Below are 18,692 nucleotides of genomic sequence, written 5' to 3' on the forward strand. Positions count from 1 at the left end.
ATATACGTTAGTACATGAAATACGTTTTGCTACTTGAATACAAAACAATTTTTTATTCAGAGTCATTAAGTTATAATAAAAGAATATATAAATACACATTATATATAAAGAATTAAAAATCATTATTTAATTTTATTAAATTACATTTCGTTTACAATGGTTCACATACACACGTCTTACAAAATAATAGGTAATACAACATTCACAGATAGTAAAAAAAATATATTATGACATTATATACACCACCTAATTTCAATAAGTCTTAGAACTGTATAGTATTCTTACTCGTATGGTTTCCATTATAAAGAATCGCTTTAAATTCGTCCTAATAATTTTTAGAAATATGTACATATCGATAATTCTCATCAGTATGTACAACTACCCACTCAATCTGATATATATTTTTTCAATAAAAGTTCTAGACGTAATAACGTAATTAGTTTGTTAGCGTACAAGTTGCGTAAGTATTATATGTGAGAAAATTTTGTTGCGTTCGATTGTACCGAAGTTTTGAATATATTTATATCACAGGTGGTACTTGGTAAAGAAACCTATGTCATGTTTATTAATAATCACATCTATATAGTAACTATGGCATGAGTAGGGTCTGAAAGAGTGAATGTTTTTGTTATAATCGAATTATATGAGTAACGAATTGATTTAAAGGTAATAAATAGAATTTTATATAAAATGGAAAATAACAAAAATGATTTTATAAATTATAGATATGCATATTTAAATTTATTATATTCATGCAATTTGTTAATATAAATTATTTTCTTATATCCTCGTTTGTGTAGAGAAGGAAACAATTTTTTTTATACCGGTAATTTTATACTGCGCGATGTTTAAAAAGTTATCGTATTCGCCGGTACCTTATGTAACTATCTTAGGAGCATACGGTTTGTCATCAGTCTATAAAGTGCAACAACAATGCATAACAATACGCCACACTCTCCTCACGGCTTGTTAAAACACAGAGATGCCGCATAATTTTCGGTATATTCATATATATATTTACGTACTAATACAGTCTACGGCAACGATATTGTACCATAGTACTATGTATATATATAGCAAAAAAGAAAGAGTAAAAGATTAATCTTAATCTTTTCATGCATAAAAAAAAAAAAAGTTTTGTATATACCAATTTCTTATCAGAATTGTAGAGTATAAAAGCGTGGCGCTAAAATAAATTTCTCAACAAAAAAAAAATTAAAATAACTTATAAATACTGAGATTGTAGAGTAGTATAGAGATTACTAATGTTGTATAAATAATTAGAAAAAAAAAAATTGTAATATTTATCATTCTTTTAAATATGCATAAAGTTCAAATTGAGCTTCAAAATCATTTGATTTCATATGGTTTTTGGACAATTGATAATTCAAATTTTTTCTTATCACGATTTCATTATTAAACAAATTAAGATCATTGTGGTTTGCATTTTAACGCTCGGCGACCAACATAATCACTATAAATTTTATTACAGGTTACCTAGCAATAATTAGGCAATCCCATATATTACTGTCAACCATGTTTTTTAATACCTATGTTTTTCTTCTTTCTTAAAGTATTTATATATTTAAAATATCTTTTAATGGCAGCTTTGCTACTTCAAAGAATATCCTAAAATACAGGAAAATGTTTGTGAAATTTTAATATTGATTTAAAAGTTTTGTAAACTTTCTATAAGTAAATATACTTTTAAGTAAGAAAATTTAAGGTCTTTAGACTTACTTATGGCTGTACTTGTTGCGTACTGTAGTCAGAGCTTCCTTGTGTTTCCGATGCAATCCTTGGTTTAAAACATTTATAATATCTCTTATGTCATCAACTTTATAACCACTATAATATTCTAAGGTTGGAGTCCATCCTCCTAGATCTTTCATTTGCATTGCAAGAAGGAGTGCAGCTGCAGCAATTTTACTATCACTGAACATTATTGTTGAATAATCCATTAGTGAATACTCCAAAATATATCGGGCTAAAGTTAGCGTCGGCATCGAAACTTTTGCGCACTGTTTAAAAATAATATTTTATAATTCGGTACAATATAGTGAAAACGATATAAAAGAAAAAGAACATTAAAATAAAAATAATTTATTAGAGTTACGCACCCTAGCGTATCGTCTAAGAAACCTATAAGAAATAGGTATACCAAGATCAAAATCTACTACTTTTAAAACAGACATTTCCATTCTAATTAATTCTCTTTGTGTGTAAGCACCGTCACATATATACAAAAAGTCTTCTACCATTGGAGGTATTCTCTCCTACAATAATTATAATATTGAATAGAGAAAAAATAGTTACATATATAAAGTAATAATAATTTTGCTACTAACATCATATTTACTCGCTATGAAAAGACTTGCAGCACCTAACAATTGTAACGTTTCTTTCCCAACTGTTACTTTTGTCAGATACAAGTCAACTAATTTCACGGCTAGATACAAAGTTTCATGATTCAATTCAAACGACTCTTGCACTTCTACCATCCAGTCGACTAATAAGGCTCTCATCCACCGTGAAAGACATACTTGTTTCTCCATATAATCTCCAATGGGAAACAAACGTTCCCTGTCCTTTAAATAATTAAAGATATCCATAGCATAGTGAGAGACCTGAAACGGATCCAACCAATTCTCTGCATCGAAATCCCATTGAACTCCCTCAGGTAATACTGTCTCAGGTGCAGCATTTAAACGAGAAGCAATTGATGTCACTTCAGTTTTTGTAGGTACTGGAGGTTCAGTTGTTTCATTTTCTTTTTCTGGTTTTTCTATCTTTTCTGACTGTGCAAATATTCATTCAAGTATTTAAAAATTATACATAGAAATATCAATGCAACAAAAATGCCATAACATCAAAGATTATTCACCTGAATATTGCTTCTCCGAGATTTCTTTACATTGTCGTCTTCTACATCGTCTAATGCGCTTACATATAAAGAACTTTCATCTGATTTTTCTAAGTCTAAACTACGTCTTACATTTACAATTTTACTAGGTATTTCGGTTTTTTCATCATCTTTGTTTACTGGTTTTACACGCGGCACTAGCTTTGGTTTTGCAGGTATTACCTCAGGTTTAGTCACAGCTTTTTCAAGCGGTCTAACAGAACTTGTCTGAATAAAGGGTTTTACTTGAGTAACAGTTGCTTTTTTCATAGCTTTCTTTGGTTCTTGTGAATGTGTCCCCAATGTTTTTCCAATGGCCTGTTGTTTTATAAGACATTAAAATTATTATAATAATACTACAAAAAAAAAAAAAAAAAAAAAATTGCTAAGTAGTACATACATTAGTAATATTTCCTAACGCAGATCTCTTTGTTGTTTTTTCCTTTGGTGGAGATGCCTCAGCTTTTCTTTTAATACGGGGATCTTTCCCAAGAACAGGTGGTTTGAGTAAAACATTATTTAACACAGAATTTTTACTTCTTGTAGTTATTCCTTTTTTTGCAGTTATGTTAGTATTACTCCGTTTGTTTTGTGCATTTGTGTTTTGTGCCACAATTTTTGATGGTGCCATTCTCATAAATAATGGAAATTATAAAATCCTGGTTTTCCCCTAGATAAAAAAAAAAAATAATCAGTCCTTTTGAAATTTGAAGTATGATAACACCAGTAAAATATTTTTCAAGAAAAAAATTAATTCAGCATTCTAGGAAGTTTATTTATTTGACTGTGATTCTCAAAAAATATCACTATAAATTTTGTCAAAAGAAAGGCCAGAAAAAATTAGAAATAATAAAATTTTAAAAGAAACTATTGATATTGAAGATTTTAGAATCACTAGCTACTTGGTAAAATGACATAAACGCAAAGTTACATGAAATATGTACAATACTCAACATGTTAATGAGGTTTTTTCCTCTTGTACTTATTTTGGATACAAATGAAGTTAATTTTTTGTTTGGTCAACAAGAAATCAGAAACATGTCTCTATGTTTGGTCTTTTGATTATTAGTATAGTGCCGTTCGAAAGCTTAAATAGAGTTGTTGCATTATTGCATCAAAAAATAAATAAAATCCATTTATGGAACAATTTGTCATTTGTGAGAAAAAAATGTAATCCACAATTAGAAGTAATCAAGAGATGGCTTCATAATAAAAATAAGCAAAATACATACAAAATCCATCATTTCTTACAAAAGGATTAATGGTTATTATTTGGTGACCGTGTATGCAGTTATAAATTCTTAACACTTAAAAAGACAATTGTGATCCAAATAGATTGTAAATAGTTTGAAAAAATGTGATTTTCTTGAATGATGAGACCACATGTACCAAGAATGATAGAAAAACTTAGTAAATTAAAATATATACAATTCTCATATCCTCAAAATTCCTCTAAACTTTCATTTCTTTGAGTATTCAGATAAGTTTTTACAAACTAAATTGTTCAGAATTGAAACTTTTATAAAAATAGAAAAGCTTTGTATTTTTCAAGTTTTAAAATTTTGTCAAACCGTAATAATGAAAAGTATTACATGCTTTTGGAATTTAATAGGAAAAGAAGATTTCATTGGCATCAGTACAATGCAATAACATTATTGTTTGTATTTGTATTGAAACATACATTTTTGCACAAATTATTTAAAACAAAAGATCATATATAAATTTGCACAACTGCAGGTAATATTTTGTTTAGATAGTTAGAACTTTGAACCATTATTACTCGATTGTAAATCAAAATATTGTTTTATCCGTAGTACATGTCACAATGAAACTTGTACTATTTTGTAATAGAATATGCAAGTGTACCATCCGTATGTCGTATATATGTGACCTTCTAACAACGAAAAAGATGATTATTTGGAATTAATATTTCAGTAAAAATTTGTTCGTTTTTTTTGCGGTTAGTGTAATTTTGTTATAAATCGTTAAACGGTCGATCGAGTCGTTTTAAAATCGAGAGTACTTTCTGTGACAAATCGAAAGAATTTGCTCACTTTCTTTGTATGTAGGTCTACTGGTCGGCTTGATTCATGGCATGATACATTCATGAAGGGAAAAACGCGGGAACGTAAGTCAAGGACATATTGTTACAAAAAACACGAAAAACCATTTTTACACGAATGATAAAAACCATCGTTTAGTTTTTAAATATGACCTTGTAAGCAAGAGGAAGTAACAAAACAGATAGGAATCAGAAATTCTTTACGACTGCCATGAAGACAATCACGAAAACAATCCAAAACCTTAACTGATTTACTCCAATCGTAGAACGAATATTTGTACGAAAAGTTCCAATCTTTAATGCCAGACGAATTACTTTGATTTACCTGCAGACCTTGATGATTACTTTTGGAATTCTGGTACGTTGGAATCTCTCATTTATGAAATTCTTGTGCGTCTAGTACGTTACTATATTGTCCATTCGTGCTGGCCAGAGCAACTGAAGTTGACGCTGGTTCAAAATATCACAGTTACTATTAGCGCTTCCTTCGATTGGTCCGCTTGGATTTGTAAAAACCAATTGAAAGTCTGGAAAAATCTATGTGCGCCACCTATCGACAAAGTTTCTAATCAAGCATTGCTCCGTTTATTCAAAACATATGGTTTTTTTAATACTTTATATGATTAATGACAATTATTTTGTGCATATATTAAATTCATAATTGAGAATAATTATGAAATTTAATAAATAACGTATGACGTTTGTAAATGCCGTACTGTTGAATTTTGAACGAACGGTATTATTGAGTCGATTGATTTACTCAACTCGTGTCCAGAGCAAGATAAAGCATCGTATCGTATAATCGTACAGTGGGTTTACATGTTTCTTAAAATAATGAATCATGTTTGCGTATGATACGAGACATTTCCTGTTACTCGATCCGTTGAATTTCGTGATCGTACTGTTCATGATTAGTCTTGCGCGAATGGCTCGTATTTAGCATTTTTAATGAATAATTAACCTTTAACCCGTATCAATCGTTCGTTCGAAAGCAAAACGTTAGAATGCTCGAAAACCGAGATAGGGACTTTAAGAATTAGCTGCGAACAACGAAAATTCTTGCGGGAAGCGATTTGATTCGTCGGTGTATGTTAACCTAACTAAACATGGTTCGCATATTGTGAGAGATTGTCACATACCGAATATTAATTCTAAATCCTCTTCGTACGTATGCGTCACCGCGTATCGCACTTCGAGTTTCGGTTTAATTCATTTGTGCTTTTATATAAATAATCGAGAATGCAGAGTGAACGTCTAGTAGTCAAGTATATAACAGTGAACAATTGCTTCGCCTATTTACCAGACACGTGGTTACGTAAATTGGAAACTAAGGTTGGTGCTAGATGTTTTGAGTAATCCGATACGAATATGTGTATTGTAAAACACGTATTACGTGACAGTGAGTAGATAGAAAATCCGATACGTCAATCGGAACATCAGCTGTTTATAACTAATTTCAGACTGGATGTTATCATAATATCCCACTAGATGTCACGACTAGTTTTTCTTTCGTTACAACGGTGAAACAGGTTTTCTTTCTTTTAATAATGTCGCTCTCGGTAAATACTACTAGATGCAGGAATCGAAACTGAACGCAACGAGAATAAATTATTTTACCAGCAACGAGAATCTTTAACGAGATATAGCATATCGTAAAATATCAATGGTTCTGCGGCGACTGCTTTAGCGAACTACGAGTGTTCTACAGTTAGTATCTTTACCGACTTCGGTAGTTTCGTTAGTTTCCATCCTTAAACGAACGAGGTCGTTGCAGACCCATTGAAACTGTACGAGGTCGATATTTCAGATTGTGCGACACCAAACATTAGATAAACCGACCGGTTTGCTTTCTTCTTTATCGGTCCGATAAAACATTTATTTGATTTTCTGTTAATAACTTACCGATACAATCTTTTCAATATTTTCTTTAACCTTACTTTTTCTCGAGTCAACGAGACAGAATCGTAACTTTTATCGTTGCTCTTCAAATAATTAGTCATTCCTTTAATTTAAATCCAATTAATTTTCATTAACACATAATGAATATTTGTGCAAATAATGCGATCGTATTTGTTACTATCGATTTCTTCGTACGATTAAGAAAAATAATTTCAATTCTTTAAAAACTCCAATCAATTACAGGACATCTTTTTTTCAATTACAGGAAAATGTGATCAAAATAGAGCACAAAGGTGAAACGTATTACGCGTCCTGCAACGTAGGAGTGAATTCCAGAGAAACGTTGTGCCTTGGCACAGTGTTCGCCAGAAGTTTGTGTATCGAAGAAGGGGACAAGGTGTTCGTCTCTTCGGTGAAAGACGTGCCTCTCTTAACGCAAGTTAATGTTGCACCACGTACCATGAACGATAGAGAAATTTTGGTAGGATTCAGGAATGTCTCGTGATTAGAGGAAAGCGAAATAAAATTTTTTCATCGCGGATCGAAACCGTGCCGATTTCGGATAACATTCGTTCGCCATGTTTTCTTTTTCGAAACGTGCGAACTTCTTTCACGAAATTTCAAATTATTCTATCGCGTTACGAACTGTTATTTATTTCTCGCTTACTATTTCTACGGAGAAATCGCGCGTTGTTTAACACGATGTATCACAGAATGAAACGAAGAACCGTTTTGCAGGAATTGCAAATGGAAAGGGTGCAATCGACGTTACTCGGTCAGATTCGCGTGGTGGCCAAAGGACAGCCAATCGTCACATGGGTTTCGAAGTTCTCCTCGATCACATTGATCGTAGGCAAGTGAAAACTATTTCGTATTCACGATTTGTATTATCGGGTTGTTCGGAAAATTATTTCGTTTCTTTTTTTTTTGTGAAAACGAAACACGATTTTTTTAGAGTGTAGAAACATTTGATTGAATTATATATTCTCCATTTTGGAAAACGAAATCACTTTCCGAACAAACCAATATTATAGAATCGTAGGAACTTCGCCAATCTCGGTTACTTTCGTCCTGTATATTATTTACAAGAATGATTAAAAGAACGTGGATATACATCGTTTTTTACTTTCGAATAAAAGGAAAGACATCGCGTTGCTTGATTCATCGTTACATTGACATTGCGAGAGTATCGTTGGATATTGGATGTCAGATGAAGGTTAGACTTTGGGAAAATGTTTTGGCCGTTCAAGGTCACCGATCGTTTGGCTCGGTATTGTTCATAGATGGAGCTTCTCACGCGACTTTATTCACTTTTACGTCCTGTATCGTGTTTGTAAAATTCCTGTTCCGACATGCATCGTCGGATACCGCTAATAATCATCCCTCGACGATCAGAAATGACCCCGTCTTTCACGCACAGAATCCCTGGAGCCGGATCTCAGGTACGGGAAGCTCGAGCAGTTCACGGAGGTGCACGTGGGTGACGTGGTAGCCAACGCGAGGACAGAGGTTACCGAAAAGAACGACGAACGCTCCGCAAGTGTCGCGGAGAATTGTCTGGTTGCTTTTAGAAAGCTCTTACCAAAGTTCGCGATCGACACGGACGACTCCAAGACTCGCCAAGACCAAAGAAGGAACTACGAGTTGTTGCAGAGCTTCAGGAACAAGAAGAAGCCAGCTATATATCGGGTCCATCCCATGCCTAGGACGATCATCAGCGAGAGGAACGATTTCGACGAGATCGCCAATTGTCCCTATCATGTGTTCGTGCCAAGAAGTCAGGCGCCGAGATTCGTCGGGGATTTCGCGATCTGTCGCGCGAAGAAGGTGCCAGAGAGTGGAGATCACCCGAATCCGACCAACACCGGCTTCCTTGCGAGTGATCAGTCCGTTGTGCCAAACTTGGCCACGGAACTGACCATCAGATTGTTCGTTCTCGAGGATCTGTTGGAGGGGTCGTTGAATTTGGACCGCGACCACTTCAACACCAAACTGCTTCACAGAAGTGTGTACGCGTCGGAGAGTCTGAGGATGAGTTTAGGTCTGAGGATAGGTGGAAAGATGAGTCTGTGTCAGGTGGAGGAGACTCCACAGGAAGTCACACCATCCATGGTCGAGCTGTTCTCGTGGAGAGGCGAGGTGTCCACGGAGAGCTTCGAGGGTTACGTTGCAGATCGTACGATCAGTGGTGGATTGCTGATCAATTCCTGCGCTGTCGTTGTTCTGGATGACGGTAATCGGTGCGTGGTGAAGATTTCACCGGAGAATTGCACCTCGACCGTGATAGACCAGACCGTTCTGAAGAGGTTGCGGATGCACTCGAGATCGGTGAACGAGAAGAGCCATATGCCAACGTCTGAGTGGTCAGATCGGGAGCATCCACGGCTGGGAAAGGTCTCCATGAGGTGATTACCTATTTCGTAACTCGGTTCTTTTTTTTTTGGGGAGAGACAGGGAGATGGATCGTTTCGCCTAGACGAGGAGGATGGTGTTACTCGAATGTTGGTCCTCCAATAATTTCGAATTGTTCTTCTTTTAGGCATTTGAAGAACGTTTCTACGGAATGTTGACTTTCGACACTTAATCCAGACTCTTCGTCCTAGTGTCACGTGGAAATTCGAGGACCAGGTCGAGCCACTTAACGCCACATTCTCGTTTGTGCGCGTTATTCTTTTAACGATTTCAAATTGTTCTTCTTCCAAGCATTTGGAGAACATCTCTACGGAACGTTTTGTTATTTAATTTAGATTTTTTATCCTAGCATCTACACTTGACCCAAACGCCACAGTCGAGCTACCTAATGCCACATTTTCACACGCGTGCGTTATTCCTTCAACAATTTCGAATTCTTCTTCTTTCAGGCATTTGGAGAATACTTTCGCGGAATGTCAGCTCTCGTTCGACCTGAGTCTTGGGCTGCGTACGCAATTGGGTTTCGAATACGAACGAGAGAACATTTTAATTCACGGAGAGATCGGCTCGGGTAAAACGACCATCTGCAAAGTACTTGCCGATTATTTGCGAAAAGCGCCATATTTCGTGCACACCCACACAATCGAATGTAGATCGATGAAAGGTAATCCGTTCGAACGTTTTTCAATATTTATTCGTCGTTCTCGTTCGATTGGAAATATCTATCGTGTGATACTTAATCTTGAAACGTTCTTCTCTCCAAGTTTTTGTTTAAAAAATTTCTCGAACGCGAGGAACTCATGTTTTTAACTTGTATAAGGAGAGGATTAAAGAAGTACAGAAGTACAACCAGTCGCGTTTATTGTAATAGCTTCAATTACAGAGGAGCAATATATTAACGGGTCGAAAAAGACCCGAAGAATCAAGGTCAAAGCAATGACGAATCACTTTTCTTTCGTTAGGAAAAAAGGCTGAGATGTTCCAAAAGATATTCATGACCGTGTTGACCGAGTGTGCTTACTATCAACCTTCTGTGTTGTTTTTGGACGATCTGGAATCGATCACAAACACGTCGACGAACGACGAAGAGAACACTCCGGACGCTGTAAATGCTGCCAGGTATATTTTTCTGTCTTCTTCTTTTTTCGTTCCCGAAAATTGTGCAAACTTTTCGTCACCAGGATCGCGGATATGCTGGTTCACACGGTGAGGCAGTATCAGGAAACTTATTACGTGTCAGTCGTCGCGACGTGTGCCAGCGTTAACAAGATAGGCCAGAAATTGAGGCCAGCGAGGGGATCTAATTTCTTCAGGACAGTTTTATCGATCCCGAATCTTGAGAAGGTATTTACGTAATTACCGTGGAACCTCGATAGTTGTGGGAAAACGGAGCTTGAAAATTACTGCAGGTATCGAGATATTCGTGCAACTATCGAGGTAAGTCCAACAAGGAGACCCAGTTACGCATTATACACCCACTAGTGGAGCCACGTTTGCTTCGTTTGCGTTTGTAAGCGGAAAGTATTGTTTCGTCCCTCATCCGTGCAGCAAAAAGAAATAAAATGTTGAATTTATTAACAGCGAACAAGGTGAAAAGGGATCGATAATAAAAGAGAAGTAATTTTTATCGCGTATGGAATTTTATGCGTTTTCGTTCGGCGCTCCACGCATTTTAGAGCGAAAAAAATGGTCGCCGATAGCGTCTGCCCTCTATCGGCGATGCAAGGAAATTGCGTTTCAATCTCGTTTTTCTAGAGGGCTTCGAGTTTCTGTAAAAAATAATACATTAGTAAAAACACAGAAATATAGATACGAGTGAAATAATAGAGGAAAAAAATACACTGCAATTGAAACACGAGAAAAATGAAGGAAAATATAAATCGAAAACGTGGAATGAAATTCTTTCTACAGGGGCGCACCGTTTACGAGAGAATTGACTTTGGAAATATCGATACGAGTATAATTCGCGCGATTTTCTTTCCACGCTTTTTTTACGCTTCTAGTGAAACTCCCACGTGCTCCGAGAAGTTTCAAAATTGATTTTTTTTTTCGAAAATGGAGCATCCTGAGAAAAAATTCTATCGACTGGTACTCGATCGTATTATTCTTTACGGGGCATCCTGTACGAGGACAAGTCAGCCAACGTTACAATCTTTCCTTTTCAAGAGGAAGAATATTTTTCGAACACGTTAATATCGTTGATATTCGAGACCGTTATATTTTTAGGAGGAAAAATAATTTTGTTCTCTCCTGTATTAATTATCTCTTTTGAGTAACTTCCTTCTTCGACCGTTTCGACAAGAACGTTTCGCGTGTTGACGTTACGCGACTCGTTTCTTTGGAGAGAAACCGGCTAAAACCGTTAGGAAACCATCGAGCTGGCTAATTAGACAGATTAGCGTATCGCGACGTGTCTACGCGTTATTGTACGATTTCTGTTTACCGGTATAACCCGTGCTCTCTAATCAGGTGGACAGAATCGATATTTTGCAATTAATGCTCGGGGACAAGTTGTACGTGCCTGGAGACGTGAATTGGGATTACTATGGAAACAAGACCGAGGGATGGATGGTTCAGGATCTGGTGGATATGGCGGAGAAAGCTGTGTTCGCTGCTTGGAAACGTCACGGTAACGAAATTTCTCGAAATCGTGTTCAGTTTGTATCTATTGCTATTAATTATCGTTTAGACGCTAAATACACGTTAATTCCAATCTCCTCGAAGTACGTTTTTCAGCACCAAAATCTAAGAGATAACGTATTTATTTATGTTTGCTCAATTCGAGATTCAAGCTTTTAGCACGTTAAAAGTAGAAAAAAAGAAACACGAAAAGATCAATTTTCAGAATTCAAAATCCCCCATTTTTTTAATTTTCAAAATTTCTTTTCTTTCGTAGTTCACGATACAGTTATTTTCGTACTGATTAGAATGCTGTTTGGTTTTTTTCATTATCTCACCTGAAATTATACAACTCTTGTAATTTTTGTTATTTTTATTTGTAAAAAATCGTGAATATAGTGTAAATATGGATAAGTATGTGTATGGAAACTCCGTACCGAAAACTCTTATGGTTTCTTTGGAAAAAAGTCAAGTATAAGTCGATGTTTTTAGACTAGAACCCCTCTAAGATCGAAAATTATCGTTTCACGTACGACGTGAAGATTTGTTCTTATAAATGTTGAATATCACGCGGTTGAAGTATACAATGTAACTTGATACGACCACTCGATACGAAAGAACATTTTACTGCAAAAAGTATATATTTTAACATTTTCAACGAGTTAACACTTTTTACCGAATATTTAGTTTTAACTATTCACCAAATCGGTGAAAAGTAGAAGACGATATATAGTACGTTCATTAAGAATTAATATACGTAATTTTACTCTACTCGTGGAAGTGCAATAAATTTTATTTGCAATAAAAATGTATTTCGGTGCAAAGACGTGTTCATATTTTTTCGACAAATGGAAGTAAATTTCTCTTCTATCTTATGCACGATCGAATACTTATCAGCAGCGTGTATACACTAAAAGGAAAATAGAAGGTAAAAGTGTACTAACAGAGAAATTGTTAATAATTTCGTAAAATTGAATGAAACCATACGACCTCGAACCATGGAGATGATCGTGTGGTTGAACTTTACGTAGAATTACCCACTCTGAGGGTACTCCCATCTGAATACCTTCTTTTTTCTATCAATTGTGGTCACGCACAGTAGTCGATTGAAATTTTATCTTGGCAATAAGCGCGCGTTGACAATTGTATCACTGTTGATTTGCTCGTGAATAAAAGGTGCCACGAGGCCGCCAGTCGTTATCACGGAAGAGGACGTGTCGATCGCCCTGAAGAATTGTACACCGATGTCTTTGCAAGGTATACAATTGTACAAAGGCGGGAGTCACGTCTGGTCGGATATCGGGGGTCTGTCAGAGGCGAAAAGGTCTCTTGTGGAGATTCTACAATGGCCGTTGAAGTATCCAGAGATATTTAAGAAAGCTCCGATTAAGCTCCAAAACGGAGTTCTGTTGTACGGTATGCCAGGAACCGGGAAGACTATGCTGGCCAAGGCGATCGCCAACGAATGCGGTGTCAACTTGATCAGCGTGAAGGTACTCGTTGAAAATATGTTTTTTCTTTATAATAAATTGGTTGTTCGTATATCGGTATTCTTTCAACGAGAAAAATAAATTCCGCGCGCAAAGAGCGCCAATTAGCGCTGTACGAAAGAATTATTAATCGTTTACCATCACGGTTGTTCCAAGTTCTCTGTTAGTGGACTATGAAGGAAATTATGTTTCTCCCGTATATAGAGAGGACGAAATAACGGGAAAAAATAACGCAAAAATTAAATCGTGGTTATAATTCTTTGGACTTCATCGAATAATTGTAACGATGGGAATACACTTGTCTTTCAGGGTCCGGAGTTGCTGTCAAAGTACATCGGTGTCAGTGAGGAGTCTGTCAGGAACGTGTTCGATAAGTATGCATCGTTAACGAGTGAATCTAAAAACGTAGATGTCACGTTACTCAAAATTAATATCTTTTTCTATTGATCAGAGCTCTTCGTGCCAAGCCTTGTGTTCTGTTTTTCGACGAATTCGACAGCCTCGCTCCCAGGTGAGTTAATCGCTCGAAGTAGATTCGCTCGTTAATTATAGATAGTTAACGTCCCACCGTATCTTCTCTGTGATTAATTCCAGACGAGGTCACGACAGTACCGGGGTCACCGACAGAGTAGTGAACCAATTGTTAGCGCAAATGGACGGCGTGGAAGACAGAGAAGGTGTAGCTGTGGTAGCAGCATCTTCGAGGCCCGATTTATTGGATCCAGCTCTATTGAGACCCGGACGTCTCGACAAGGCGTTGTATTGTCCGCTACCGGAAACGGTACGGGTTTTTTAAACATTTAATTTCGCGATTTTTATATCTCTCTTTACGAGGAATCGAAACTGTGAATTGGCGACAAGATTTTCCTCGTTGCTACCTCGACGAAAGTGAAAAGACAACAAGCACGAAATCTAGTAATCTTTGGAGGAAATATCATTAATGGATAACGATTGTAGATATCAATATTGCAGAAGAGTCGATCGCGAAACAAGGTGGTTAAAGTAGTAAAGGGTAAAATAAATGGAGAAATACAAAATGTGAGGCAGAAGTTTTTATTTTTACGAGACACGATTAAAATTCTATTTCACGTGTACACGGTTTTTAGTCCATTTTAAGAAAAATAAAGAAATATTCTTTAGCGAGATGATTTTTTAAATTGCGCAGGCGGACAGAGAGGAGATTTTGACCGCACTCTGCAAAACCCAGAACATAGACTTAGTTGAATTAGATTTGAAGGAATTGGCGGAGCTTAGTTCCGGTTTCACCGGGGCAGATTTGAACGCTGTGATCACACAGGCCAGATTGTCGGCTTACGAAGATGCGGTCGCCAAAGCTCCTGTGAGTAAACGGACAATATTTTTTTAAACAAAGACCAATTTATTTTCTCCTTAATTTTATATTCTCTCGATAAAATTACGGCGCTCGATATAAAAAGAGGGCGGGCTGCTTTCTTAAATTAACACGCAAAGAAAGCTTAAATCTACACTCTCTAAATCAGACTAACACTTTAATACTTTTGAGCAGTGTACATTCTTGTGGTATCGCTCAAAAGGATAAGAGGCTCTTGTGTAACTTGCATTTCACTTAAAAACAAAGTACTATTGTAGAATCTTCAACAATTCATTTTATAGCAAAATCCTCAGCAGTATGAATTATCTGGACCGCTCTAACCCCTTAGTACTTTTGAGCAGTGTGCATTCTTACGGTATCAGCTAACCAAGAAGATAAGGGACTATCGTGTAATTCGTCTCCCACCTAAAAACAAAGTACTGTTGTAGAATCTTCAACAATTCATTTTATAGCAAAATCCTCAACAGTATAAATGATCTGGACCGCTCTAACCCCTTAGTACTTTTGAGCAGTGTGCATTTTTACGGTATCAGCTAACCAAGAAGATAAGGGACTATCGTGTAATTCGTCTCCCACTTAAAAACAAAGTACTATCGCGATATCTTGTTTCGTTTAATATCAGAATCCTCGGTGTCGGTAAACGATCCCCCGTCGCAAACGATTCCCAATCCTCGCCCCGTTTCCCCGTTAATCGAGTTACTCCGGAAAACTAGAGAAACGAATCCACGTTGAACGCGGCTAGAAAACAGCTCCCCTGTTCCTAACGATCGTTTCGTTTTGTTGCGCGCCCCGTCGTATCTCTCTCTCCTGCAATAATGAAAAGCATTTTAGCGCGACTCCGGCCGAGAATCATTTGTAGGGAGCTTCCGAAGTAAGATAGTGCGTAATGATGATAATATCGTTAGGTGTATACCCCGTCTATGTATATAGAGTGCCGAGCTAGCTAGGTGGGTAGGTGGCGCGATATAACTGAGGAAACGTAGACCAGGTTTATTAGCGCACGCTGCCGAGAGCACCAGCCATCCCCCATCTCGCTCCACTTCATCCTGGCCTACGCCTCGCTGAACGTCGAGGGGGTTATTATCTTATGCGTTATAATGATACACGGTTTAGGGCCTGCAGCAGTCCTGCAAAATCGAAAGGCAGACGCTCCTGATGTCGACACTCGCGTCTCGATTCGAAGATGTCTCGCAACGAATCGAAAACCCAAGCTTTTTCTTTGTTCCTTGGAGATACACCGAGTCGCAATGGGTTCGTTGCAATCCACGCCTACGTCCAGGAGCACGAGTTGGACAACTTGTGTACTTTGTAAAAAAGAAACGAACACCGTTTGGAGAGACACGTAAATTGTTCTCGGTGTAGATGTTGTATTTTTGTCGTTAATACGACCTTTTCAGTGTGGCTCATTTTTATATTATTTTTAGGGATTACCGTTAAATAAATGTGCTACTTCTAAACCTCTTTAAAATAAAAGAGTAACGACCTCTTTAAAATAATAATAAAATTACTAAGAGTAGGGAAATGGTGTACTGATATTTCTAACGGTGAATTTGAATGATATTTTTTGTTTCATTTACACGTTCAGCCAGTGTTCATAGTACCTATGGTCCAAACTTCTTCCACATCTTCTCTTGAAACAGAAAAGATTTGCTACACTCGATGTGTACATATAATCTTTGTTAATATAAATTGACAACTTGGAACCGATACTTCTGAACCAATTCCTCTGTTCACGTTCAATTTACCGCGAAGTGACTCGCGATATCGAATGTTTGTAAATAACAAAAGTTCGATCGTAGGACCAGTGTCGACTAGATATTATCCTCTCTAGAAGCTCTCGATCTCTTGGATCTTCTTGCACCTTTTTTCACCATTCCGTGTAAACGTGAATCGAGACTCTAGATTCAATTTTGCGGTAAAATAAATGTCAACGTTTGCGTTTCGACGCTTTATAATCGGTCCAACGCGTACAGGGAGTAAGCGCCACGTTTTGTGGAGGGAGTCGGGGGACTATTAATTAACTTCCTACGGTGAAAACAAAGTTACGTCGGCACTTACCTACCGGAAGAACACGAATATCCAAACTGTGCGTCTAATTAGCGAGCGAGTTCCCCGAGCGCGACGCGTTTGGAGAGAAACGCGTCTTTACGGTGATAAGCGATATCGTCTATAGGTATATTTGCACGGTGTTTCGCGTTTAAAGGGGTAATTAATGCGTTTGCTCGTTCAATCTGATCGCAGAGTGGAAAAATCGAAGCGACGGACATCGTGGTTCTCCAAAGGCATCTCATCGATTCGGTCAAGTCTACTCATCCCTCGTTGTCCACCACCGAGAAGGAAAAATACAAAAGAATGTGAGTGTTTATCGAAACGTTTCATTCGATCTATGTTTATCACTGACGTTAGTTTTGTTGCAGATACGCCAGGTTCGCGGGGAACAATAATTTCACGGAGGACATGTTGAAGAATCAAAAGACTACATTGGCATGAGTTTGAATACTGTTAGGATTTATACTATTTTTTATACGAGTAGATATTAAGAATTAGGGTGATTGCGGAGGAGGCTTAGGGATTTCTTTAAACGTGGTAATAAAAGATCGCATTTTGTAACAGAATATTAAATCCAGGGTATATTGGATTTAAGAACATTGGAAGGAAACAGTTCTTACTTTTAGTTTTGCATGTTGGGAAGTGTGAAAGTATGTAGAGAGTAGGTAAGAGTGTAATAAGAGTAGAAGGGGTATTACCAAGTGGTAATTAGAGGTACTGTTTGATATAATTAAATACGTACTGTATTTTTGTAACAAAGGGGTGAAGATTGTTTCGGGAAAAATATCATTCCTACCGTAAACGTGATATTTTTTTCAATGTGATTATTTTTCTATTATTCTTTTTTAAATTTCTACGGATTTAAATTATCCTGTTGCGTAATAAAATTTGGATTTTTTTTCTTACTGCAACGGTGACGTAACCTCTTGATGTTTCCTTTCGACAGGTTCACGTGCAATAGTTGTCTACTTCTTTTACTATGTAAATTATCAAACGGAGAAATATTTCTACAAGTCTTTCGATAAGTTCGCAACAGTTTCAGATTCACTCACGATAAGTGTTCTAACGTTTCTAAACAGGAGGTTATACCTATGATAAACGAGCATCGAACAAAATTGATATCAATATAAAAAATAGATACATAAGAACACATGGGAGGGGGTCGAAATTTAAAGTCAATAAACATCAGAGCAATTTTTTACTTTTTATTCCTCCGAGTCCTTCGATAAGTGTGTAACAGTTTCAGATTTACTCACGATAAGCGTCTCTATGCTTCTAGACAGGGATCTAGATATAATATTGAGCTGTTCGGAAAGTAATTTCATTTTTTTCTGCTGAAAATGAAACACGATTTTTTTAGAGCGTATAAACATTTTATTAAATTATATATTCTCCATTTTGGAAAACGAAATGACTTTCCGAACAACTTAATATTCACAATGTACGAGTATCAGACAAAATTGTTATCGATATAAAAATTAGGTACATAAAAACACAAGGGAGGGGGTCGAGATTTGAAAACAATAAACATCAGAGCAATTTTTTACTTTTCATTCCTCCGAGTCCCTCGATAAGTGTCCAACACTTTCAGATTACCCCACGATAAGTGTTCGGTTACATCCGCACGAGCGTGTTCGCGCGATAACTCTCGTGGAAAATAACAACGATCAATGGGTCCCCTTCGATCTTTGTGTCGCCGGTGTTATTTTCGTTTTCATTTTTCATTCTCCCGTGTACACGGGATGGTTGCGCATCCTAGAAGCGGCAGAACTCGAGGGGCACCGCTTTTCCTCGTTTAGCCGAGTATAAGCGTAATCCGGATGCCTGCGTCTCTCAAGAAACTCAGCCTCCAGCGGCGTCGTTCCGCGCCAGGCGTAGCTTAACAGCACGGGCACAGCGGCACCGAAC

The 18,692-nt window shown here is 37.0% G+C and overlaps 2 protein-coding genes across 2 annotated transcripts; one reads left to right on the top strand and one right to left on the bottom strand.

The window, feature by feature from the left end:
* Positions 1–105: 105 nt before the first annotated feature.
* On the bottom strand, positions 106–6,308 carry Cycb3 (cyclin B3). The gene is made up of 8 exons (XM_076311923.1): positions 6,104–6,308; positions 5,290–5,514; positions 3,303–3,572; positions 2,885–3,220; positions 2,349–2,798; positions 2,121–2,276; positions 1,741–2,021; positions 106–1,629 (listed from the first exon to the last, which is right to left on the bottom strand). Exons 3-8 carry the CDS (start codon positions 3,537–3,539, stop codon positions 1,578–1,580), a joined length of 1,512 nt encoding a protein of 503 aa, XP_076168038.1. The 5' UTR covers positions 3,540–3,572; positions 5,290–5,514; positions 6,104–6,308; the 3' UTR covers positions 106–1,577.
* Positions 6,083–18,325, top strand: Pex1 (peroxisomal biogenesis factor 1). The gene is made up of 15 exons (XM_076311922.1): positions 6,083–6,296; positions 7,129–7,344; positions 7,602–7,716; positions 8,284–9,268; positions 9,725–9,939; positions 10,238–10,394; positions 10,457–10,619; positions 11,745–11,904; positions 13,071–13,387; positions 13,694–13,758; positions 13,836–13,895; positions 13,979–14,165; positions 14,550–14,723; positions 16,977–17,089; positions 17,153–18,325. The coding sequence occupies exons 1-15, from the start codon at positions 6,204–6,206 to the stop codon at positions 17,223–17,225; spliced, it is 3,093 nt and encodes a 1,030-aa protein (XP_076168037.1). The 5' UTR covers positions 6,083–6,203; the 3' UTR covers positions 17,226–18,325.
* Positions 18,326–18,692: the final 367 nt, after the last annotated feature.

The sequence above is a fragment of the Ptiloglossa arizonensis genome, chromosome 5 (genome assembly GCF_051014685.1).
Source record: "Ptiloglossa arizonensis isolate GNS036 chromosome 5, iyPtiAriz1_principal, whole genome shotgun sequence".
Lineage (NCBI taxonomy): Eukaryota > Metazoa > Arthropoda > Insecta > Hymenoptera > Colletidae > Ptiloglossa > Ptiloglossa arizonensis.

Bases quoted from the DNA above. Each gene is read 5' to 3' on its own strand.
- Pex1 (XM_076311922.1), top strand. From the start codon at position 6,204: ATGCAGAGTGAACGTCTAGTAGTCAAGTATATAACAGTGAACAATTGC. The intron at 7,345-7,601 runs GTAGGATTCAGG...ACCGTTTTGCAG, and splicing joins TGAACGATAGAGAAATTTTG to GAATTGCAAATGGAAAGGGT. The intron at 9,940-10,237 runs GTAATCCGTTCG...TTCTTTCGTTAG, and splicing joins CGAATGTAGATCGATGAAAG to GAAAAAAGGCTGAGATGTTC.
- Cycb3 (XM_076311923.1), bottom strand. From the start codon at position 3,539: ATGAGAATGGCACCATCAAAAATTGTGGCACAAAACACAAATGCACAA. The intron at 2,799-2,884 runs GTGAATAATCTT...ATATTTGCACAG, and splicing joins CTCGGAGAAGCAATATTCAG to TCAGAAAAGATAGAAAAACC. The intron at 2,277-2,348 runs GTTAGTAGCAAA...TAATTATTGTAG, and splicing joins TCATAGCGAGTAAATATGAT to GAGAGAATACCTCCAATGGT.